The sequence below is a fragment of the Armigeres subalbatus genome, chromosome 3 (genome assembly GCF_024139115.2).
Source record: "Armigeres subalbatus isolate Guangzhou_Male chromosome 3, GZ_Asu_2, whole genome shotgun sequence".
Taxonomy (NCBI): Eukaryota; Metazoa; Arthropoda; class Insecta; order Diptera; family Culicidae; genus Armigeres; species Armigeres subalbatus.
In genome coordinates this window covers 423073617-423100686 of record NC_085141.1, presented here as the reverse complement: position 1 = coordinate 423100686, position 27070 = coordinate 423073617, and the positions used below count along the sequence as shown (strand labels likewise).

General features: G+C 39.6%; 2 protein-coding genes across 2 annotated transcripts; one reads left to right on the top strand and one right to left on the bottom strand.

The window, feature by feature from the left end:
• Positions 1-265: 265 nt before the first annotated feature.
• On the bottom strand, positions 266-27070 carry LOC134227378 (pickpocket protein 28-like). The gene is made up of 7 exons (XM_062708796.1): positions 26854-27070; positions 26534-26785; positions 26034-26475; positions 25912-25965; positions 1741-1847; positions 1242-1610; positions 266-1180 (listed from the first exon to the last, which is right to left on the bottom strand). Exons 1-7 carry the CDS (start codon positions 27045-27047, stop codon positions 901-903), a joined length of 1698 nt encoding a protein of 565 aa, XP_062564780.1. The 5' UTR covers positions 27048-27070; the 3' UTR covers positions 266-900.
• On the top strand, positions 10308-13761 carry LOC134221405 (uncharacterized protein K02A2.6-like). The gene is made up of 3 exons (XM_062700595.1): positions 10308-11843; positions 11938-12312; positions 13531-13761. Exons 1-3 carry the CDS (start codon positions 10308-10310, stop codon positions 13759-13761), a joined length of 2142 nt encoding a protein of 713 aa, XP_062556579.1.

Sequence of the window (27070 nt, the reverse complement as noted above, 5' to 3'; positions counted from 1 at the left end):
GTTGATTGTCTGATCGACTGTGTATTCGCCAAACAATGAAGTCTGTTTTCACGTGGGGGATACGTTCCACGTAAATCCCGAAAACCGCGTGAATCATAAATTCCGCATATAAAAAAAAACAACTTCATCGAAACTAACCAATTTCATCTTCCACTACCAACTACAGATTCATTCGCTGAATTCCAATACTTTTTACGATGTGAGTTGGGCTCAATTTCTGCGGGATGTGATAATCATAGTAGAATTTCAGTACAAGATAAACATATTGTATTTGGAAAAATTCTAACTATCTAATGAAAATTGCAAAATTTCAATACAATACAATCATAGGTACTTAATATAAAATATGAGATCATACTGGCACATAGCATCGAACACTTTTTACTTTTTTATCTCCTGTAACATGATGTCATCAAAAGATATCTTTTTCTTGTTCCTAACTATAATAAATCTTCTCTAATATTTTGAAACATTCACCAATTCTCATTTCGAATGAACTCCTTGTCGATCCGACGATTATTATTTCTATTACCTACGACAGTCAGAATAAGTTTGGATAATCTCTATGTATGTTATATTCTTTAAAATTAGAGAATAAAATTATTTCAGACATCTTGCCTTGGATAATGATGTCTATAAATATATGCATTTACTGATACATAAGCTTTTCTAAGCTAAGGTCCACATTTAGATTAATTCATATACATACACACCAAAAAATGTACAGTCGCATGTCTTACTAAACAAACTATCGCACAAAGTATCCCAAGCAAATGCGATTCATAATAGTATGATTTGACTGCATTTAATTTTCCTACCTTTAATCTCAAATTCAAACAGTCAGTTCTTTTTCACTGCGTGGGCGTTCTACTAGGTCCGACTACTACAGAAACTATTGTTTTAACTTTCCTTTGGTTTTTCAATTTCGAACACAGGTGCCAAAAATGGCGGTGCCGGCATCGGTTGAACCGTCTTGGTTCGATAAGCGCGCAGAATGGTGAAGGGACGAATCGCGCAAAAATACACAATCTCCACAAGACTCAGCAAACTGACTCCCATGAACAGCCCCAGCAAGCCCCCGCAGTTGGCCAGGAAATCCGTTACCCCATACAACTCGCTCCGTTTGGATGTGATGAACTGCGCTTCCTTGAAATAGATCGTGAGTCGTGCCAATTGTATCCTGAAAATAAAACTGATTCAGTGCCTGTTCGTCAATCATCAAATCATCAAACAAAACGCACCCGGGGAACTCCTCCAGCGGACTTTTGTACGCATGAAACAGGTCCTTCCAGTTGAAATCCGCCTGCGAAATCTCCGCATCGTACTGCACCGACACGCACGCCGGCAAGCAGTCGCACTTGGCCCTGAAATCGAACTTCTTATCCACCGTGTACTTGACGTCGTGGCTCTGCAGCTCGTCCTCGGCCTCGTTGTAGCACTGGATCTGGCTCGCTCCGCAGACTTCCGTTTTCGCATCGCGGGGCATCGAAAATTTCACACACCCACACGCGGCCAGCGTGTAATTGGTGATGCATTCCAGCTCGCAGTTCTGCTGGGTGTAAACCTGAAAGTATTTGAGCCGGCGCTCGTAGTTGAAGTAGCACTGCCGGCTGGAGGCAGTAAAAAACCAATAAACGGAAGATGAGGGAACGGAAAAAAATGAACGAGACAGGAAAAAAAGAGGCATAACGCGCACATGAGTCAAATGGGATGTTGATGGATTGAGTCATTTGGGCTTACCGCTGAGGAGCGTAATGGCGCAAACCTTCGGAAGTGGTTATCATTTCTGGCTTAACCGATATGATTACTTCTTGATGGAGTGGCACTCGGAAGTACTGCTTGGATACCTGCGGAACGAAATTGGTGAAGATAGTTAAGATTATTTGTCTATTATTAGGGCTGTGTATTGTAGTGGAAATCAGGGAGAAAGTAAGACATATCAGTAGTTAAAGTGTACACCTTCTCTGTGGGGCTTCCTGTGAGCTTTATAACGTAAGATTGTCAACCCGGAGACGGCGAGTTCAATTCTCGGTCCGGTGGAAGAGAGAGAGAAATTCAAAACACAGGTCAGACATTCAAGATGTCTGCCATATTCAAATGTGGATACCAATAGGAACTCAAGCAGCCCTTTGGAAATCGATGAGAAGAATTCTATAATAATAATTATATCATTCATATTTGAATGGCGAAACGTAAAGCTTGATGAACAGAACTTTATATATTTGACACGATATCCACATTTCACGTTTTACTTATTCAATGTCATCCATTACACTTATTCGATGAACTCAGGCGTGGATGGAGGTGCATTTCAATATGATGTTTACAATTATTTATTCTCAATATTTAATATAATCTTATATATATACTAAGCAATGAGAGAGGTCTATATACCGATGTACTCGTGGTGAGTAAAGGTAAAATTCTACACTTTTCAACGACGGAGTTAGGATACAAGTTTTATGTATTTCAGCTGTTCATCCGGGCTTTCGACATGAACAGTGTGACGTACTGCCATGCTCGAATTATGGTTTGTGGTACAATGGTACAATGTTACAGAAACAGAAAAAATATTGAATAACACAGTATTAGACTTTCAGGTGAGACGAGCGAGGAAAATCATAAAAAGATTGCACATAGAACACAACGCTCACATATTCTTTTACATGTCTGACTACACATTTCTCGCTTCTCGTATCTCACTTCTCAATTCTCACATTTTACGGTTTTCTTCTCACTTTTGACATCTCATTCTACACTCTTCTTAGCTCTAGCGCATCACATCTCAGATCCAATCTCACATCACACTTCTTAATCTTAGCTATTCTCTTCTCTTTTCTTACTTCTCTTGCCGCTTCTCACTCTTCAGTTCTTACTTCACCATTCCGGCTCTCGCTGCTCAATTCTCATTTTCACTTAACTTCTCAATTCTCACATTTCACTCCATGCTTTTCACTTCTCAATTCTTGTTTCTCATTTTCACCTCTCATAAGTTTCGTTTCATGTTTTTACTTCTTACTGCGCACTTCTCGATTCTCACTTCAGTGAGCAGAAATAATCTGATTCAGCGATTCCACTTTTGCCTTCCCACCTTTTGCTATTTTTTCTTATCTCACTTATCTTTTGAAACTTCCCAATTTGCATTCCTATTTCAAGCTTCTCACTTTCCATCAGTTAACACTTTTCACATTTCACGTTTCTAGTTTATCTATTGACTTTTTACTTTTCTTACTTTAAAAAAATAATAAAATTGTTTATGGCCCACAACCTTATTAAACGATCAAGCATTCCTGATTGGCGTATTTTAGTCTGCAAGTTAATATTAAAATGTTAGTTTTATTATGAAAAATTGTAGTAAATACAACTTTCCAAAAACTTGACACAATCTTTATAAATGTTCTTCCAGACAATATTTAATTAAATTAAAACAATTAAAATTGTTGATAAAATGTTTTTATCTATTATAATTTAATTTATAATTATAAATCAAAACTGATTTGAAGGGTATGTCTAACTTACCAGAATTAACTCAAATTCAATTTCAAAAAGACAATAATTAACGAATAACCTACCCAATTACTTTTAACAGAAATCGAATATTTTTTTAAAGATATTTTATTGAAATTGCCGTGTAGCATAAGCCGTTCTAGAAACCGGGTGTTTCTTTAATTTTCGAACTGTCACTTTTAAGTTCGATTCGGGAGCTGAGACAGAAGTACACATTATAATTCAGGTTTTCGGAAATGAATAACAAATATCAAAATGTTTTTGAAATGAAAAAAAAAAACAATTTCAAATCAGATGCCACTGATCGCCCAAACTTTCACATTATTTCTAATTAATCTGAATCCGTAAACAATTTAGGTTTTTTAAAGCGCATAACTTTAAAAAAATCTCAGACTTAAAAATTATTTCGGGATTTTCTTGGCATGCAGTCTTAATTCCAGAGTTAAAACAGGGTTTTACTACTGTCCGACGTTTCGGCAATTGTATTTTGCCTTCTTCAATGGGAGAACTATGGCAACAGTCGGACGATACATAACAGTCATTAGAAAATATGTAGACGATCTGTTTCTAATCCTGGAAGCCGATCATTTACAAGAAACACTACGCACTTTCAACTCATACCACAACAAACTACAGTTCACGTTTGAGGAAGAATGCGACGGCAAAATCCCATACCTTGATAATGACTGTTATAAGACAACCGAATAACACGATTAAAAATCAATGGTATATTAAGTCCATTGCTTCTGGTAGGATGATTAACTTTCATTCAATGCATCCTATGAATCAAAAAGTTAAACGTGGTTCACAATTTCATCACTCGTGTAGAAACGCTATCCACAAACCTAACCGACTCTGAAAACAGGAAATAATAACAACAAATCTTTTGATGAATGACTATCCCGAAACCTAGTAAACAGATGTCTGAACCGAGTGAAGGAACATCAAACAAACAACACAACCACAGTAAACAACAGCAGCAACGATTTAACCTACAGGTCCCTACCGTATATTCCAGCCTTAACACCAAGAATCACACAACTCATCAAGAAAAACTACCCGGATATAGCAAGAAACGATAACACTATAAAAAACCTGTATACACGCATCAAAGATCCACTGCCGATGGATCACCGACACAACCTAATATACTGCCTGCAATGCAAAGATTGCGATGGCAGCTATATAGGCATGACGAGCAATTTGCTGAAAACAAGACTGTCCGGTCACAGGAGTGACCAAAACAAACTTGAGAGATTGCTCAACTCTGGACACACACACGAGGACGATACAGTAAAAACACTCAGGGAAAAAACTGCACTCATCACACACTGTATTGATTACGACCACCGCTTCGACCTCACCAAACCTACAATAATCGACGAAACACAGAAGAAGACCATACTACCGTTCCTGGAGATGGTATGGATACACAACCAAGAAACAAGTATTAACAAACGAACAGATACAGAAGGACTAAATACGAATTACTCTGAAATTATAAACAAAATACATACACTGATGACACGCAGAAACACAATATTACAAAGTAACAGACAGTAAGCAGTACAGATTATAAATAGTGAAATAGTGAGGACAAATAGGCGAGATGTACCCACATGCCCCGTTAGTAACAACATTTATTCAATTATTACATTACACTAATCAATCTCATACAAACAGTGATACGAAACCTAATACCCAAAGACGGATTTATGTTAAGACAGACAATTTTGACAAAAAACAGACCACTAGTAAGTTAACGAACATACAAAATTATGAACAATTATAATACACCTAATTTTTATAGTTCTCCCATTGAAGAAGGCAAAATACAATTGCCGAAACGTCGGACAGTAGTAAAACCCTGTTTTAACTCTGGAATTAAGACTGCATGCCAAGAAAATCCCGAAATATCTAAATTACAGTCGATCCATCATCATATAACTTAAAAATAATCTTAAGCAGATGAAACGATTTTTTTCTTTTTAAGATAGAGGCGAGCCAGCCGATGTGCTTCAGTAAAGGTGTGGACCAAAGTGCTCCATGTCTGTATTAGTCGAAAAAATAACGTAAATATAGCCACCCACAGTGGGTGGGCCCTGGTGGGCCGAGTGAAACGTCACGTCTGTTATGAAAAATGTACTGAGTATGCCAGACGTGACGTCACATTCGGTCGCCATCGAACATTTTCGGCAACCCAGATGAGAGTTTCTCTCTCAAAAGAGCGAATGTTCAGTGAACAAATACTACTTCAGGGTTTCGACCACACCTGTAGTAAAGCACATCGCGAGCCAGCCAAGGCAAGCGCTGAAAGCCTCTTAAGGTGACTCCTGACAGAATCCAAGTTTCAAAAGTGCTCGCGTTTTCAGGGCACTTCACTCGACTCTGGAAGCAACGCACAACTGTCATTTTAATTTTTTCACGCATGCTTTGTTGACGCAGCAAAGCTGAATCAACAAAAATGACAGTTTTCTGCCGCCTCCGTATCGAGCGATGTGCCCCCGAAAACGCGAGCACTTTGAAACTTGGATTCTGTCAGGAGTGACCTTAAATAAAGAGAATAATAATAATAAAGATGTTTTGCATAGAAAAAAAATCGATTTTTCACCCTTGACAAAAATATCATGGTTGAAAATAGATTCGATTCACCCCTTAATCATGATCGCTTAAACTTCACAAAGAGTCATATATTGGGTTAATGCAACTTGTAGGCAATGCCGTTATTTCCATTCGCAACCTTATAGGCAGTTTTGTAGGATACATAGAAAAAATCTACAAAAAAAAGCAGTACAAATACCTATTAGAACTGTTAGACGTATTTCCAATGAAAAGCGCTTGATCATGTGGGATGTGAAAGCTTGGCAGAAGGAAGATCGTTCGATTTCATATCGTTACCAAAACTGTCCTCCGCTCGCTTTATAAAAATTAAAACCACCACCACTAAATTAAACCACCTAACCTAGTACTGCCTTTCTAGCATTTAGGCAAGACACTAAACTTTTTGGATTGGTTCGCCTTTTTTTTCCCACTTTTGAACGCAATGACCTGTCGTTATTAAATGCAATAGCGCAAAAAACACATTTTAACCTCATATCTATGGTTGCTACTCCGGGATTGACCAGAGACGTAAAACTACGTAGATGTATGTGAATATATGTGTGGAGAAGTGTAGAAAAGTGGATTCTGCATTTGTTGAGGGCTGGCGGTAAATGTTCACTTACCATTTGTCATTGCATGCGGCTCTCTCGAAAGTTCCTCCAGGAAGTCCTTCAGAACTTCCTCCAGAAATTCCTGCGGAAACTCATCCAGGAATTCCTCCAGAAGGTCATCCAGGACTTCCTCCGGAAGGTCCTTCAGGAATTCCTTCGGAAATTCCTCCAGGAATTCTTCCGGAATTTCCTCCAGCATTTCTTCCGGAAGTGCCTTAGAAAATTCCACCGGAAGTCCCTCAAAGATTTTTTCCGGAAGTTCCTCCAGGAATTAGTTAGGAACCTATCTAGGATTTCCTATAAAAGTTCCATACAAATTCCTCCAGGAATTCCTAAGAAAGTTTCCTCCAAAAATGTTTTCAGAAGTTTTTCGAAGAATTCCACCGAAAGGTCCTCCAGGAAACTTCTCCATGACTTCCTCCAAACGTTTCTACAAGAATTCATCTTAAGTTCCTCCAAGAATACCTCCGGAAGATCCTCCATCCTTAGAAGTTGCTCGAGGTATTCCTCCGGGAGTTTTTCCAGAAATTCTCCTGAAGGTTCCACCAGAAATTAGTTAGAAAGTTTCTCTAGGAATTCTTTGGGAAGAATTCCTCGGAAGGTACCAAGAGTTCTTTCCTGAATTCCTACCCTACAAAAGTTCAATAAAAAATACTTCAGGAATATCTCATGAAGCATATTCTAGAATATCTTCGGAATTTCCTTCAGGTTATTCCTCCGGAGATTCCTGCAAATTTTTTTTGAAGGGTTCCTTAAGCAAATGCCTCTAAATTCCCTAAAGTCCAGAAATTCCAAAGGTGCTATTACGAAATTATTAAGTGTCTTGTTCGAGGAAGCACGAATAGTCCCGTAGACTGTATGCCAGGCCTTTCTCTTGGAATTTCTCCTAAAACCCTCCCTGTAGCTCCTCCAGAAATTTCTTTCAAGAACTCTTCATAAATTACTTTGGGAACTCTCCCAAAATTTCCACTAGCTTCCTTTCGTATCTCACATAGAATTTTCAACCCAACTCCATACTACCCACAGGAGTTCTTCCGGAAATATATCAAGGGGTTTTTCTAGGAATACTTATGGAATTTCAGTTAAGAATTCTCCCAGAAAAATAGTGTCTTCTATATAATAAAAATGAAATGGTCTGTGTTCGTATCCGCATAACTCGAAAACGGCTGGATGGATTATCTTCATTCCTTCAGCAGAAACGTTCGTTACAGTTTCCGACGGGTTTATATGATATTTCCTTATTCGAAAATCACGAACAAAGTAGAGAAAATCACCGAAAATTTAAATTTAGATTCGTATGGAAATTTCGCATGGGAAGTTTACAGCGCCCTTTTCGCCTACTATGCAGGACAACGTCTGCCGGGTCGACTAGTTTCTTATATATAAAAATGAAATGGTCTGTGTTCGTATCCGCATAACTCGAAAACGGCTGGATGGATTTTTTTCATTTCTTCAGCAGATATGTTCTGTAATGTTTCTGGCTGGTTCTTACGAAAATCACGACTTAAGCTTAGTAAATCGTGAAAAACTGAAATAAGGATTTGTATAGGATTTTCGCTTGGGCAGTTCAGAAAGCATATTTTCGCCTACTATGCAGGACAACGTCTGCCGGGTCGACTAGTAATCAATAAATTCCTCCAGAAATTAACCCAAAAATCCTTCCAGCTATTTTCAAAACCATTCCTCCCAGAAGCCTCCTATAAAATTGAAATCTCTGAACAAATTCCTCTAGAAATGAAGTTCATACGAAAACTCCTCTGAAATCATATACACTTAAAATTCTCGCAGAAATTTCCTACAGACACTTTTCTTCGGAAAGTCCCCTAATTTTTCCACTATTTTTTCGCTCCTGCAAATTCTTCCACAAATTCTCCTGCCTTCTCTTCTTCGAGTTCCTCCAGGAGTTTCCGCGGAAATTACTTCAAGAATCCTTCTATAAATCCCTCAATAGATTCCTCAAGAAATTTCTCGGAAAATTGCTTAGGAAATTTATTTTGAAATTCCTCCACGGAATTCCTTAAAACATACACTGGATTCTGTAGGGCTTCATACGATATATAAATATACGTTTGTTGAAGTCACGTTGAAAGTTTATTCGAGCATATAGAAATAACAAAGTAGCCATAGAGAACTTTGAATACGGGACTGTCAGAAGTGTGGAAGTGAGTACGGTGCACGCAAGGCAGAAACCGGATTGCAGGATACTGGCTTACGGAAATCGTGGAGTATAAACGGCCAAATAGGTTCTGGAAACAGTGCTGGTCCGCTCCCCTACATCTGGCGACGGTGAAAAAAAAAATGTAAGTTTTCAAACGTTAAATTAGCTTTAATTTCAAAAAAAAAAAAGTAAGAGGAAAAGCGTAATCGAAAAAAAAAACACAGGACTACTTGATCGTTTTCCCGTTTTTTTTTTAATTTCGATATGAAGTTCAAATGATTTGCAACTACGGTTGCTGTATCACATTTCAGAATTTGAAGTTACGGAAGTTACGGAAATGACTAGCGAAATTCTTGTGCGCGAGGGCCTGGAATTTAAATAATAGAATTATTTTGTAGGTGTCGTGATACGTGATGACCGTAAGCTATTTCTAACATTAGATCTCTCGTGACCAGATTCTAGACTGTTGTTGCCTAAATTAAGAGTATACATCATGCAAGGCATTTCAATCCAAAAGAACTTGAAATGTGTGATGGTAATTGATCATTGTATAATGACCTAGTGCGCGAGGGCCTAGATTGAAAAAAAAGGAGTGAAGTACAAAATCTCAATGCGCGAGGGCTGGAGATACTTTCTTATATTATTAGTAACAATTATATGGGGTAGTTCCTAGTGCGCGAGGGCTTAGGACGACTGTAGAGCGCGAGGGCCTAGAATAAGCATTTAACGAATCCTAAGTGCAATAGATTGAAACAGTTTCGACCCTTCTTCAACCAGCTGCGAACAATGCCATGTTCCGTAAAAAAAAAGGAATGGTTATATTCTTTGTGCATAATATATTTGATATTTTTCATATTAAATACAGACATCAAAAAGGGTGCTGACTGATCACAGCAAGTATAATCACTGCTTACTGTGTATAATGTCGTAATATATAAAATATACACCCAACAATCAATTATGACACTGCACATCGAATATGATCTAACACGCTAAAAAAAAAAATAGGTCTGCCTTTGGAATAGTACTGAAAATTTGACTTATTTGTGATTACAGATGGATGAGAGTCGTCCTATTCCTATGTTCCGCTGTGAACGAATCGAAGGAGGAAAGTTAGCCAAAGAATGGCAGGATTGGAAAGGTTCACTCCAATACTATTTCGATTTCCTATCAAATCACCGACCAAAAACTAATGAGGGCAAAAATGCTACACTTCGGTTGCCACAGCTACAAAAGGTGTACTTGATGGAACTGAAGATTTTCTTTTAGTGGTATTGAAGAAACCCTATTATGACGTGGCAATTGATCGATTGAACCAGTACTTCAGGCCTCGCAAACAAGATGTACTGGAACGCCATAAGCTTCGTAATATAAGACAATAGTTGAATGAACGCTTTGCCCATTACGTGCTACGTTTGAGACAACAGCTTATGGAATGTGGTCTTGAAAAGTACGAAACCGATGGCAGAACCAGCATTGAGGAGATGATGTTAATCGACGTCATCGTCGAAGGATGCGCATCCCAAGAGTTGCGTCGAAGGATTCTGGAAAAGGACAAATCACTAGCTGACATTGAAGCGTTAGGAGCATCACTGGAAAGCGTTCGAGATCAGGAGAGGGAAATGAATGTCGGTGAGCAGCGCGACCGTCCAGCAGAGGTGTACAAAGTCTATGCAGCTGACAGGGTAAAAACGGATCACAAACCCGAACACACTGTAAACCTTTTCCCCAACAAGCAGATGAAAACGGACAAAGAAATGTCTACAAGATGCTTTGCATGCGGCTTAGTTGGACATGTGTCCAAAAGTCCAACCTGTCCTGCTAAAGGCAAAATTTGTCGTCGATGTAAAACTGTTGGGCATTTTGAAAAAGTATGTCGCAAGCGTCCAACTCCTGTACGTTCTTTCGCGCCAGCGAAGAAAGTAAACTTGATAGATCATGCAGTTGAGCCGGAACAAACGCCTAAACTGGTGCCAGAAGATGCAGAGAAGAAGGTCTATTATACGTTCCACGTCGGCAACAACACAAACGTATTCGTGTGCAAGGTCGGAGGTGTTTCGGTTGAAATGTTAATTGACTCTGGATCAGATGTTAATCTAATAACAGCAAACACTTGGAATGACCTCAAGCGGCAACAAGTACAAATAACCAAATGTGAAAAAGGCAGCACGAAAATTTTGAAATCGTATGGGAACGACAAACCCCTAGAGATTTTGGGTACATTCCAGGCACAGGTTGAAGTTGGCAACAAAATCATTAATGCCGATTTTTTTGTTACGGCTAATGGTCAACGTAACTTACTGGGGGATGTGTCATCGAAACAGCTTGGCATTCTAAGAATCGGCATGGAGGTAGATCAGGTTGCTGAAAATAAGGCTATCCGTTGTGCGTCATTTCCCAAAATCGCAGGAGTCAAAGTTCACATCGAAATGAATCCCAACATGGCACCGATTTTCCAACCAGTGCGCAGAATTCCCGTTCCACTGGAAAATGCGGTTAATGCCAAACTGGATGAGCTTCTGGAAAGAGACATCATCGAAGTTAAGAACGGCCCAGCCTCCTGGGTTTCGCCTCTTGTTGTTGCAAATAAAGCGAATGGTTCTATACGTCTGTGTGTGGACCTAAGGCGTGTCAATCAGGCAGTAGTACGCGAGCGGCATCCGATGCCTGTAATCGACGATATAATTTCCAAAATCGGAAAAGGCAGGATCTGGAGTGTTCTTGATGTGAAGGATGCGTTCTTCTTATTAGAACTGGACGACGATTCTAAAGACATAACTACATTTATTACACACCGAGGCTTATACAGATTTAAGCGACTGCCGTTTGGATTAGTGTCGGCCCCAGAAATCTTCCAACGCACCATGGATGAGATGTTAGCGGACTGCGAAGGTGCGTATTGGTACCTGGATGACGTCGGCGTTGAAGGGAAAACTTTGGAGGAACACGATTCTCGCCTCGAGAAGGTATGAGTTGTACCACACGAGTATTCGTTAAATAAATGCTATTGAATTAATAATATTATTATTGTATTGAAAAACAAATGAATCCCTGTTACAGGTCCTTGCAAGATTTGAAGAAAGGGGTGTCGTTTTAAATTGGGAGAAATGTAAGATGAGAGTTACGGAATTTGAATTCCTGGGATTCAAAATCGATTCAAATGGCATCGAACCATCAGACGCAAAAAGGGATGCTGTTATGAGTTTTCGTCGACCATCAAACGAAAGCGAGGTCAGAAGTTTCCTCGGCTTGGCCAATTATATGGGAAAGTTTATTCCTAATCTTGCTGAAGTTGATGAACCGTTACGTAAACTCACTCAAAAGGCGATACGTTTCCATTGGAACGATGCCGAAGAAAGTGCTTTTAACAAAATAAAACTCCTAATCGCCAATGCTAAATCGCTGGGGTTTTTCAAAATGGAAGATAATACAGCAGTAATTGCTGATGCAAGCCCACATGCGCTTGGAGCAGTATTGATCCAAACTGACAGGGAAACTAGACAACCACGAGTTATTTGTTACGCATCTAAATCACTCACAGAGACGGAGAGGAGATACTGTCATACCGAGAAGGAAGCATTAGCTCTTGTATGGAGTGTTGAACGATTTCAGATCTACTTGTTAGGTAAAGAGTTCGACCTAGTAACAGATTGCAAGGCCTTAACATTCCTATTCACACCATCATCGAGACCATGTGCGCGCATTGAGAGGTGGGTGTTACGATTACAAGGATTTCAGTACAAGGTTGTTTACACACCCGGGCCTTCAAATATTGCTGATGTGCTTTCCAGATTATCTGTGTCTCCTCCTAGAGCATTTGATGAATCAGAAGAATTAGTAGTCCGTGAAATAGTGAGCTGTGCCGCTGCAGCCGTTGCAGTGAAATGGAAAGAAATTCAGGAAGCCAGTAAGCTGGACGAAGATATAATTAAAGTTTTCCACGCCTTGGAATCCACAAAATCTGGTGACCTACCGTTACCCTACAAACTGCTTTTCACCGAGCTTTGTCAGGTAGACGGTGTACTGTTAAGGGGTGATCGTGTAGTGATTCCCCGAAATCTTCAACAAAGAGTACTTCAGTTAGCGCATGAGGGTCACCCAGGCGTTCGAATAATGAAAGGACACTTACGAGCCAATGTGTGGTGGCCTAAAATGGATACGCAGGTAGAAGAATGTGTGAAGTGCTGTCGAGGTTGTTCTTTAGTAAGTGCGCCAAATCCGCCTGAACCAATGGCAAGAACAAAGCTCCCTCTCGTTCTTGGGAACAAATAGCGATTGATTTTCTGGGTCCTCTTCCTGAAGGGGAATATCTTCTGGTCTGCGTTGACTATTACAGCAGGTATGTGGAAGTCATAGAAATGAACGACATTACAACAACGTCAACTATTCAAGAACTGGTAACAGTATTTTCTCGTTATGGCATTCCTGAATCACTCCGAGCGGACAATGGTCCGCAATTTTCGTCAGAAGAGTTTCGTAAGTTCTGTGTCGAATACGGGATACATTTGATAAATACCATTCCTTACTGGCCCCAAATGAATGGTGAGGTCGAGCGACAGAATCGTTCCATATTGAAGCGTTTGAAAATTGCTCAAGAGCTAGGTCAAGATTGGCGTACGGAATTGCGAAAGTATTTATTGATGTATCATTCAGCAACGCATTCCACGACTGGAAAAGCGCCATCCGAACTTATGTTCGGACGACGGTTGCGCTCAAAGCTTCCTAGTGTGCCGTTACTTGGCGATTCAGATGAAGCCATGCGAGATCACGATATGCTGGAAAAAGAAAAAGGAAGATTATACGCCGACAACCGTAGAAAAGCTAGACTTAGTGGAATTGAAGTGGAGATACAGTAATTGCGAAGCGACTGAGAAAGGAGAATAAGTTGAGCACAGAGTTCGCATCGGAAGAGTATACGGTTCACGATAAACGTGGTACAGATGTTCGTCTTTATCTGGAAACTTATACAACAGGAGTGCAGCTCATCTCAAACAATTACCAAAGCCTGGTACTTCAGGAATAGACCATGCGACACACCAGAAAGATAACACTCATGACAAGGCACATCCTATCATCAACCCCAACGAGAATCTGGATGCATCAGCTGCTGGAACACTGCCCCCACCGAAAAGAGTGGTACAGAAAAGGGTTCAAAGAGAAAGAGAATGGAACCTAGTAGAATGAAGGATTACATCACGTATTGATGTAAGCCATATTAATTGATTTATCTATCGATGGATGGGGGTGTAGGGTTTCATACGATATATAAATATACGTTTGTTGAAGTCACGTTGAAAGTTTATTCGAGCATATAGAAATAACAAAGTAGCCATAGAGAACTTTGAATACGGGACTGTCAGAAGTGTGGAAGTGAGTACGGTGCACGCAAGGCAGAAACCGGATTGCAGGATACTGGCTTACGGAAATCGTGGAGTATAAACGGCCAAATAGGTTCTGGAAACAGTTGTAGGAGCGCTAGCCCGGCTCCTGGGGGATTTCGCTGGTTTCCAATCCTTGCACTACGTCGAATAAACTCAGTGCTCTTTCGAGCGGATGGTAGCTATCTTGTGAGACTGTTAAATCCCACTCAAACTAGACACTTGGTGCAACCCAGTACAAAGGTGGAAATATTCTCGAAGTGGACTGTATTAGATGGGTCTCCGTTTGTGGACTTCTTTGTAGCACTTTGCAGCAATCAAAACTCGGTTTGTTGGTTTGGAAAAATATTCTAATTAACTCTTGTATACACAGTTTCAGTCTGACGACTGGCAAAAATCATAATCCTACACCTTATTTATTTACAGAAGTTTGGGGTTACGCATTTTATTTACATCACTTACTCTCTAGAAGGCGGTGCCAATTTCGGCTTTACTCTGTTGCGCTATTCGCTTATACACTTTTTCTACCCGCGCTTGGATGTTTGCTGTTATATACATACATGTACCTGGATCTATAATACATAGGGAAATTCCTAGCTGCGCAAACAAACCAACAAAGCTTGGGTTTTACGAATTGCGGGAGAGACAGAAAGTGGAGACACTTACTTTGGCGGTGGCGCCAACATACTCCCGCCGGGCTGAGATGAATTCTCTGACGTTTTAACCAAACTTGCATTGTCACTAATAGGCAAAACTGCAATCTTATTTATTGCTCGCTTATAAACTACTGTACCAATTTGCACTTCGACTGTTCGTACCAAATCATCCTTCCCCGGATAGGTTCTGATAATTTTACCAAGTTTCCACACCTGCGCGGGCGCATCCTTTCCTCAAGTAAAACAATCACACCCGGATAAACATTTAATATTTTTCTTCTATTCTTACTGCGAGGTTGGAGGGATTGCAAATAGTCACGGTGCCATTTCTTCCAAAATTCGTCACGCAAACGCTGTACGTATTGCCAACGGCTGAGACAATTTATTCGAACCCCATCGTAACTGGGCTCCGAAACAGCAGTTAATGGTCTACCAATTAAAATATGACCCGGAGTAATTATTTCCAAATCATTTTGATCTGATGGATGGGTATAAAGTGGACGTGAATTTAATATTCCTTCCACCTGAGATAAAACAGTTGTGTACTCTTCGAAGGTTAAATGAGCATCTTTAAGTGTCCTCTTGAGGTGAAATTTAGTGCTCTTGACTGCAGCTTCCCACAACCCACCAAAGTTTGGTGCTTCTGGCGGAATAAATGACCAAATTATCTCTCGAGGCTGACAAAACTGGGAAATGTGGTCAAAGGTGGACTGAGACCGCAAAGCCCATATAGTTCATGCAATTCATTTTCACCCCTCGGAAATTGGACCCATTGTCAGAATGCATTTCTTTCGGATTTCCTCGTCGACCTACGAAACGTTTCAATGCTGCAAGAAAAGCTTCTGTACTTAAATCAGAAACTAGCTCCAAATGAATGCTTCTGGTAACCATACAAACAAATACTGATATGTAAGCTTTAACTATTTTTGGCTTGTATCGACCTTCTTTCACGTATACAGGCCCTGCAAAATCTACACCTGTTATTTCGAATGGAAATGCTGGAGTAACACGACACGCAGGTAAATCTCCCATCAATTGGCTAGCAATCTTAGGTCGAGCACGAAAGCATGACACACAACTTCGGGTTATTTTGCGCACTGACGACCTTCCATCTAACAGCCAAAATCTAGTTCTTAATGAAGCAAGAAGATTCTTTGGGCCTTCGTGCATTCCTTCAAGGTGGTAGGCACGAATTAAAAGATCGACAAGAGGGTGCTTTGGCAAAATATATGGATGTTTGGAGTGGAATAACAACGACGAGTGTCTTAATCTTCCTCCTACTCTTATAATTCCATCGTGAAAAAAGGGTTCAAATCTGAAATTCGCTTACACGGATCGTTTTTTGAATTCGTTGAATTTCATCAAAAGCATTTCATGCTGAATGATACGAATTATTAGCTCTAAAGAACTCCGTATCTCTGGAATGGTCAGGTTTCTCGTCAAAGTCCGTAAGGCTGGATTTTTCTGACGACAATTTCTGATAAAACGCTGTACGTATGCCATGACACGTTGCAGCTTTCTGAATGAACTAAACTTTGAAAATACTTCGAGCTGATTTTCATTTATGTAAACCGGGGTTGCTATCATTGAACAATGTTTTAGTTCTGGTAGTTCATCATTAGGAATTTCTGAGCATAGCTCCTCAGAATAGTTATCTACTCGTAGGAAAGACGGGCCTTCCCACCAATCATTATTGGATTTAAGGGCATCAGGGAGCTGTCCTCTAGACACGATATCTGCGGGATTGTCTTTTGATCTGATATATTTCCAGTTGAAATTCTTAGTCTCCTCAGTGATACTAGCCACTCTGTTTCGTACAAACACTTCAAGACTAGCAAAAGGTTTTTAAGCCATGCAAGCACGATTTGACTATCAGACCAAAGAACAACGTCATCAAACTTGATTTTCAAATCATCAAGAACTCTTGTTAATAATCTGGAGAGTAATCTAGCAGCAAGAAGCTCTTTGCGGGGTATGGTGTAGCATTTTTAATTGATGCGACTCTTGACTTACTGCAAAGCAAACGTAAGCGAGCTGATCCATCGGAAAGTAAACTTCTAACATAAATCACTGCTCCATAAGCAACGGAAGAGGCATCTGCAAATCCATGAATTTCTACACCTTTTCGAACAGGGAGAAATCCATATCGTGGTATAGAAATTTCTCTAACCTTAGGAAGAGCATTTCGAAAATGTAGCCATGATTCAAGTAACTCTCCTTCTATCTTAGTATCCCAACCAAGTTCAGCTGCCCATAGTTTTTGCATATAAATCTTAGCAATGACCACAATTGGCGACAATAATCCCAAAGGATCAAATAGTCGACCAATTTCGGAGAAAATTATTCGCTTTGTAAATTCTGTTACATTACTTGGAAGCTGGACCGCAAATAAGAATTTGTCTGTCTGCAGGCACCAAATTAATCCCAGAGCCTTAACTACTTCATCATCTTGGTTAAAGTTTACCAATTTCTCTCGATCATTTTCGGGTATTTGGTGCAACAATTCTTCGCAATTGGAGCTCCATTTATGGACACGAAAGCCGCCGGACTCTAACATTTTACCAATCTGCCGTTGCGTTCCAATAGCCTCTGCAGGAGAACTAGCACCGGACAGAATATCATCTACATAGCAATCTTCTTTTACAGCTTTGGAGGCTAAAGGAAATCTTTCTTCTTCATCATCACACAGCTGTATCAAGCATCTGGTAGCAAGGAAGGGAGCAGCTGCGGTGCCATAAGTAACAGTTTTCATTTCTAATACTGTTAAAGGTTTGGATGGTTCATTTCTCCAAAGAATGCGTTGGAATTTAGTTTGCGAGGGATCAACTAAGACTTGTCGGTACATTTTCAACATCAGCAGTAAACACTATAGGATGTTTACGAAATCTAAGAAGAATGCTGAACAATTCGCTTTGGACTGGTTGTCCTACATGAAGCACATCATTCAATGATTTCAACGAAGGGCCAAGCTTTGCAGAAGCATCAAATACGACCCTAAGTTTTGTAGTGGAACTAGTAGGTCTCAACACGGCGTGATGAGGCATGTAATATCGAATTTGATTCTCATCTTCAGATTCATCAACTTCTTGGCAATGGCCTAAGGTTTTATATTCATCAATAAACTTTACATATTCTCGTTTCAAATTTGAATCCTTTTGAAGACGTTTCTCCAAGTGAAGAAAACGTCGAAGAGCTAGAGAGCGATTATCTTGCAAATCAGATACATCTTCTCTAAATGGCAATTGTACAACAAATCGACCAGATGGCAAACGATGATGCGTCTGCTGAAATAATTTCTCACATTCATCTTTATCATTTGAGGTATCTGTGTCCACAAAGTCTTCAACTTCCCAAAATTTGGTGATGGTTTTGACTAGAGAGTCAAGTGAAGCTTGGTGAGCTAAATGAACGTGATTCATATAATTTTCTATTTCTCCTGAGAAAATCCAGCCGAAATGAGTTTCTTGGAGCTCTGGTATACCTTCAGCTAGACGTAGATGTCCGGATTTAAGGAGACTAAAAACTTGGAGGCACCTATCAACATATCAATTCGCTCAGGAATATTGAACTGAGGATCTGCAAGCTGAATCCCAACAGGTATTTCCCAAGAGGAGATATCAATTTTGATCCAGGGATAATTCCAGTTATCTTTGGAACAACTAAACACTCGACTTCGGTAGAGAACTCTGAGTATCTTGACTGAACTGTAACTGCTAACCTTTCCCTAACATACATTTTTGAGCCACACATGGATTCTCTGGGTACCTTCAACTGATTGGCCATTGGCTCAGAAATGAAATTAACCTGAGACCCACTGTCAAGGAGAATACGACAAGGAATTAACTGCCCATCATTATCAAGCATTACAACAGCTGTCAATAACATAACAGTTTTCAATTTTTTGGAATGGTTATAAGAACATGTTGAATTTAAAGTAGATTGTTGTTGAATCGCGGAATGTTCATTAGAAGTAGGAATAGATGAATCTGTTTTTGAGGATAAAGGTTTAGGTTCCTGGGTTTTCGATTCAGATATAGACGGTTGGAACTTTGAGAAAGATTCTTCATGCAGAAGTGAATGGTGCTTTCTAAAACAAGTTGAACAAGTTTTCTTGGCAGAACAATCTACTACTCGGTGACCAGATCGGAGGCAGTTGAAACAAATCCTCAATTCTTTTACTTTGGCAATGCGCTCTGGAACGGTCATAGCGTGGAATTTTGGACATTCGAAATGGCGATGGATCTCTTCACAAATTAAACAAGAAATTGCTCCCTTTACAGATGTGGAAATATGAGTCTTGATAGGGGTTTGGTATTGGATGATTTGGTACTTGGCTCCTTATTTGAGCCTGGGGTGCGAGAATTACTACAACGATCAAGTACTTGGCACTCATTTTTAAGGAATAGCAAAGTTTGTTTAAAGTCAGGTAACTCACCGTGTTTCTGCGTCCTTTCCCAGAGCTGACGAGTGTGGTCATCTAGGCGGTTGACGACGAGCTTGGTAATGATGAGTCCAGATAAGTTGTCAACTACCAAGCCTTGGTACTCCAATCCCGCGACGTGGCGATCGCAAGCCTTAATCAGCGACACGAGATCCTTGAGGCTTCCTTTTGCTACCGGCTTAAGCTGAATCAATCCTTCGATGTGAGTATCTACGATGACGCGGGGATTCTCAAACTGGTCGGTGATTTGCTTCCACACTTGCTGGAAATTGTTGTCCTGGATCATTTTCGCGTTGATCAAATCAGCTGCATCGCCGACTAGAGCTTTGTCTAGATGATGCAACTTGACGGCGTCCGAGTCACGGCTTCGACCTACCAAATCCTCAAACATGGCCTTAAACTTAGGCCAATTTTCTGTCTTACCGTCGAAAGTTGGTATCGGTGCTCTCAGAGGCTGTTGTTGCACTATCACTTGAGGTGCTGGGGTATCAGCATACACTTGGTTTGGGTAGCGTGCAACTGCAGCCTTAGCGAAAGATTCCATCAGTCGCTCAACTCGATCCAGTGCTTCGGTGTGAAGCAAATCAAACTCATCCAGCTTCTGGTCTTGCTCTTCTATCTTCGTTGGAGGTGTTGCCGCAATCACTTCACGATGCACCGCTACATACTCATTGTAGTGCATCTCGAGCTTTTTCGCGAACACTTTTAGCAATGACACACTCACTTTTGATGGATCATCTTCACCCTCCTCAATGGTTTTGTTTATCTTCGTCACTTTTCCTTTGATTTGCCCTCGTTGGTGGATCAACATCTTCACTTCTTCTTGATCCACGGATTGCTTCTTCGGCGTATGTTCCATTGGCATTTTGACACTTTTTAGTTCACTTTTCACTCTCACAAAATTGGTCTTTTTCCCACTGTATCACTTTAACGTCACTTTTGAAATTTTGCTGCTCGGTACTACACGTTCACAGGTGTTCCTGATGGATTCGGCTCTCGAAGGACCATGTAGGAGCGCTAGCCCGGCTCCTGGGGGATTTCGCTGGTTTCCAATCCTTGCACTACGTCGAATAAACTCAGTGCTCTTTCGAGCGGATGGTAGCTATCTTGTGAGACTGTTAAATCCCACTCAAACTAGACACTTGGTGCAACCCAGTACAAAGGTGGAAATATTCTCGAAGTGGACTGTATTAGATGGGTCTCCGTTTGTGGACTTCTCTGTAGCACTTTGCAGCAATCAAAACTCGGTTTGTTGGTTTGGAAAAATATTCTAATTAACTCTTGTATACACAGTTTCAGTCTGACGACTGGCAAAAATCCTTAATCCTACACCTTATTTATTTACAGAAGTTTGGGGTTACGCATTTTATTTACATCACTTACTCTCTAGAAGGCGGTGCCAATTTCGGCTTTACTCTGTTGCGCTATTCGCTTATACATTTTTCTACCCTCGCTTGGATGTTTGCTGTTATATACATAGATGTACCTGGATCTATAATACATAGGAAATTCCTAGCTGCGCAAACAAACCAACAGAGCTTGGGTTTTACGAATTGCAGGAGAGACAGAAAGTGGAGACACTTACTTTGGCGGTGGCGCCAACAACAGTGCTGGTCCGCTCCCCTACAGATTCTGTTTTTATACGATTTGCCTTTTTCTCAATTTTGCACTCATCCTAAATGTATAACGCATATTCATTACCATGTGATTTTTCTTTGAGTTATTAAAGATTTTTTTTTAAACATGTTCCAAAGACTTTGGTGGCAAATTTGTACTCCAAAAAATTCTTCAAGAACTGCATCGACATATTCGGGCGGAATTCACAATGGAATTTTTGTGGGAATATTCGAAAGAGTTCTTAAAGGGTACCATGAAACAGGTCCTGAAGGATTCCTTGAAGAAATTCTTAATGAAATTCTGGTTGAAATCCTTATAGATGTTTTAGAATGAATCAATGTGAGAAATTTCAAAGAAATTTCTGATTCATTACTCAATGGATTTCCTGGAGAATGGATTCTCAAACAAAAATTCTGAAAGAGTTGTTGAAGTAATTTCTAGTGAAATTAGTGAAGGAATTCCTTTTTGAATTACTGTAGAAATGTTCGGATGAATTCTTGAAATAATTTCCTGTGGATTTCCTGCTGTGTTTTCAGAAGATATTCTTGAAGAAACTACTAACATAATTTCTGAAGAAATTCCAAAAGAAATTCAAGAAGTTGAAGAATTTTCAAATGCTGTTCAGGGAAAATTTGAAAAACACATTTTTGTGTCTCCGAATTATATAAATTGGCATTTTTAATTAAATTCTGAGATGACCTCAGACCAAAATACCGAAGACACCAATAGGACCGATTAGGGGTCAGTCACAAATGATTTCACATGTTTCAGGGAGTCTAAGATTCTGTGATAGTACATGTTCAAGGTATACCTAAAAGTGTGACAGATGGGGAAGAGGGGAGGGGGTCAAAAGTAGTGGACGTCATAGTTGAATTGCCCCTTTGACATCTGTCAAAAACAATTTAATGTCTGTCAAAAGTGATCTCGTTGTGTGAGCAGCGTTACTCGGAAATTATTAAACTGTCACTTTTAAATTTAATTTTAGTTTTATTCGGGAAATGAGACGCAGCCTTAAAAAAATATGTATATGTTTGCCCTAGCATACTTGTATATCAAAATCAGCTCAATGCTAGTTACAGTCGGTAGCTCGTCCTCAAATAATTTATGCATACTTGGAAGTAGATAAATGTAATATGAACTTGACTGAAAATATGTATTTTCGATAGGATAAACTTACCAGTAAAAATGATCTTTTATCAAAATGCAGGAAACCCTTTAACTTACTGTTTTAATAGGATAGCAAATAGTTTTGAAAATTCAACGACATGTAAAATTGCAGCTGATCCCAACATATTCAATTAAGTTTGACTGAATTCACCAAGCAAGCACAGTTTAAATTAATTTCGATTTAAACGAACAGTTAGATCGATTGATACTTGATGGGCTACAGCTCTTCGATGAGCCTACGCCGAATGGAGTATCCTTCTCCACTGGACTCGATATTGAGAGATCTCGAGATCGATTGAATATTGCGTACATTTGAATGTTCCAAATATGTACATGAAAATAGATTTAAAATCACAACATTTTTATCTGTGAGCCTGTCAAAAAAAATCGGCGGCTTGGAAAATTTTCATGCGGCGGCGCGCCTATTTACTTTTGATGGCACGCGGCGGTAGCGGTGTTAAAAATCACCGACGGCAGCGACGCACAGATCCACTTCCGAGCCTCTTGAAAGGAGGCTTCCAAGCTGCTTGGAAAAAAAACTGTGTCTCGTACAAGTACAAGTCGAGTCAATTACGAGACACTGAAGACGACCACACAGTTGTGGTCGAAATACGCATCTGCAAAGATATCGAAAATAATTGGTGGTATTAAATGGAGAGTACTTAATTCGTCTTAGACGGTTGTTCCAATCTGTCAATATCGTGATTCAGCCTTCTTGGATTTTTCTATGGAAAAACCACCAAGATTGTGAATGTTTTACACTGAAAATAAATTGTTCACCTCCGCGCTCATCTCTTCCATCTTCTGACAAAGTGATTGAACCTTGATGTAAGAACTTTGATTATGGCAAGGAATGCTTCCACTTTTGATATTTCATGAGCAGTAGGGTAAGACGGTATAATATGCCCCCCCTAAGGCAACTCCTTGTTAACTTTTTACTTTTCAACGCAATTCATGCAAACTTTGTGTTATTTGATAGTCCAGGAAGTCGCAAAGGCATTGCCCGTTAGTAGTCATATAAAAATATTACAGATAACACGTAATAAAGCTTTTTTGAAAAGTCGCGAAAAAATGGATTTCAACAAGTGCCTGGGCAATACGCCCCACCTTAGCCAAAGACGTTCCACAGACCTTCATTAGTATTTTATCAATCCCATAATAAAAAGTTACAAATCCTTATGCGCTTGACATTAAAAAACCAACATAGGTCCATTCAAGCAGGCTTGACAATTACATTTCAATATTTTTTTTTAATTTGGAAGCGACTGCTGCAGGCTCGCTGCGCTTGTGTCCAGTTGGTAAGGGCATATCGTCCTGCCTACGTTGGGGCGTTTTGGCCAGTGAAACATGTTTTCGAAAATCGTTCCATTTTTGAAGATGGAAGCAATTTTATATAATATTAACCACTGAGAAAAGTTATTTTGTTGACCAACTGAATGTTCCAGTCCAAGTTTTGCGGACAGTATGCCAGAGTCACTCCAGAATGTTGAGCAAACAAACATAAAAAGTTACATCAAAACTGTAACTTTTTGTATTTTGCTATTATTTTCATTGTGTAATACATTCCTTCCTTCCACATTCACATAGTATGATGGGTTTACAAATACTTATACGTACCAATTGATTTTGACCATTAATTAGTTATAGTTTTCAAGAATTCAGAGGGGGCGTTTTGGCTAGGTAGCATTATACCGTCTTACCCTACGTAGCTAGTAAAGTAGATCAATTTTTGTGACGCTAATAACGCCTGCTGTGTAAACTACATGGAGCTGTCAGTTTTCTTTGCGGTAAAATATTCCTCCCCGTTATTCCTAGAGGAAAAATCACATTTCTTCCACAGTTGAGCAGCCATCAAATTATCTTCAGTAATTAATGCAAATCTTTCTTAAAATCAGCATACCTACTAGCACATCCCGAGCAGCACAAGTCAGACGAAACTGGTTGCAGCAACTTGATTGTGACTGAATCTGGTCCCATATGAGTTGCAGTGGCCTATGTGTAATATGTGTGCTGCTAGGGATAACATATAGGCATCTTTGCCGTGGAATGTGGTCTTCCATGATTTTGGAACGCTAGCGAACCTAGCGGTGGAAGCCAAGCTTTACTGAACAACGCGCATTAGGCAGAGCAGCATCACATGCTTTGCTTTCTCTTTCTTTCACCTTGGATATACGGGAGTGCCAATACTTTGAAATTTGCAGTTTGTTCTATGATGTCTATCTGTTTTGTACTACTAGGCTTTATAATTTACTTAAAATTGAAATAAAAATATATGGCCTCATGTTTGGTTGCATTTATCTATATCTAAATATATATCTAAAAAATATAAAAATGAGTTGACATTTCCTTTGAGGCAATATACTCATGAACGTAAGGACCAATTAGCATGATTTATGTACAGTTTGATTCGTTTTAGGAAGGACTGTGTTTGTATGTAGAAAAAGACATACATTTTCCCGGGAATATTTACAAAAAGTTGGTGAAGAATTGTACACAAACCGATCTAGAGTGCGGTGCTGCAATATTTCTAAGTCTAGAAAGTATAAGATTGAGATTTTCGCAAAGTTCATATCAATTTGTCATTCTTAAAACATGTGCTGTGCAGCCAAGATACATTTCAATGATTAAAGTCATCAAAATTATTTTAATTTATACTGATGAAGATTAGACACAAAAATAGGCTTTGTCGTAGATCCGCATTCTGACACTATTACAGTAATTGTAGTCCTAGACCGTTTGAGTCTGAAATGGACCGATAACTGATTCTCATAATACTGGATAGCCACCTCTACGTGGCGTGCTACGAAGTAACTGGTTACAATAAATACGAGGTCAATTTGTTGTTCAATGAGCAGAACAATATTGACTCAACAGTTGGTTATATTAACGTGGAGGAGACTTCATTAGGAAGATTGAATTAAACTGAAATTGATTTTCCATGCACCGTTCCTTCGATTCTGCCTTCGGAAATAATTGATGCCATCAAAAATAAAATGAATTGCATTTGGACAAAAAATGTTTTCATACAAGTCGTTCTATAAACCGTATACCAGCTTTATAATGGCAAATATCATTCAAAAATTAAGCAGACAGATTAGATATCGATATGGATATTAAGCAGACCTGACCAGTGCTTCCCATTATGGCAGAGAGTGTATTTTCAAAACTCAAACGGAACAGCATCTAGCATGTCTTATCGAAATAGTTTTTGTATCATAGAAATTATGAAAATTTCTTCTGGAGCATAACATCATCACATGATCATAATTACAATATTCACTTTTAAATTCCTGCTAGTTTCGTGAATCTGAATGATGATGACACGGTTTAACAATTTGACAGACAAATAAATTCCAAAATTCATACAAATATAAATTGTCTTCGCCCATAAATCGCACCCAATTGCCTGAAACTCTACCAGGACTCCAAAATGATCAAACAATTACTGATAGACACATGGCATTTAAAATATCGAAAAAATCCAATTTTAACTGCCTTATTGGTTAGTGCGTGGATGCGAGTGGAGGCGCGTGGTACATTATCTCTAAAGCGGTTTGACTCCATCTAAATGAGGAAAATCTGAAATTTTCACACCCTCTCATCTGCTACTTTAATAAGGCACTGCACTAACGAGATTTATCTCTTTCTCACTGCACAGAATTTAGAAAACAACAAGACTTGTTTCATCAAGAACGAAAAAGAAAGAGAGTCTTTCCTGCACTACCCTATAGTATTCCACTGAAAAACTAAATCGAAAATAATTAAATCAACGTACCTGTGGATACTCTCCAGATGTATGCAGCGATACTTTGAAACCTTGCACAGGACCCTAAATATATCGAAAAATTAGAAACATCCGCGTCATATAAAGCTGCCTATCGCACTTCTTCAACTTACTCTGCACAGATAATCCAAATCATAATTATACAGTCTCAGCAAAATATTCAACCCGGCGCGGGCTCCGGCTCCCAGCACCCTCACAGGATACGTATCGATATCAGCGTCTTCTCGATAACCCGCCTCCAAGGACCACTGTGTCGAGGAAATGTTCTTCGTAACATATGGATATTCCTCGTGCAACTCTTCTTTCCTCAACAAATCATCAGCTCCCAACGAATTAAACGTATAGCAGATTCCTTCCTCGGTCAGCGTTTCGGAAAACATATCATCACACAACACCGCTTCGTTGCGCCATTTACAGAACATAAGCATTTCTTCTTCGGAAACTGAAATGTTCTTCAGCCAGTTGACACATTCACTATCCACCGTTTGGTTTAAAAGAAAATTCTGCGTAATATGAGCATCACAGACCTGGGCCAACGCTCGGAATCGGTCATAACTGTAAGCAAAATTTGCATCACTAAAAATAGATATCTTCCTTCACAATTCAAAATCACCTATCCTTATCCAACTGCTCCTTCTCAGTTTCATTCTGCACTTGATGGAACAGGGTGGTGAAGTTCAGATACTCCGATTTAGCCTTGGTCTCGGGGCAGATCGTAACCGCTGGAAATGGAATCTGCCACACCGGAGTGCTCTTCTCGTTGAAGCTCACAATCACCGGTGTTTGATCCCACTTTCGGTAGATATTCTGAATTAACCGACTGCAACCATATACCGATATTAGGAACGTAACCACCCACCAAATCCTGAAATATGCAATTACGTTTTCACGATAAGAACTCCAGCATCTTTATTCAGAACTTGTGTCAATTACTTCTCATAGATTGTGCGTCGTTTACATCCAAAATATTTGACTCCATGGACAGAGCTATTTGAGCAGTACTCCAGAAATAAACTCTTCAGTCCACGGCAAAAGCGACGGTTATCAATGGCGTTGATGGCCTTCAGCTCAAAATTGCTAACAGAACGTGAATCAGGTACGGCGTTTGGAATCATTGATCCAATCATGATTCCTTACCACCGGAACGAAA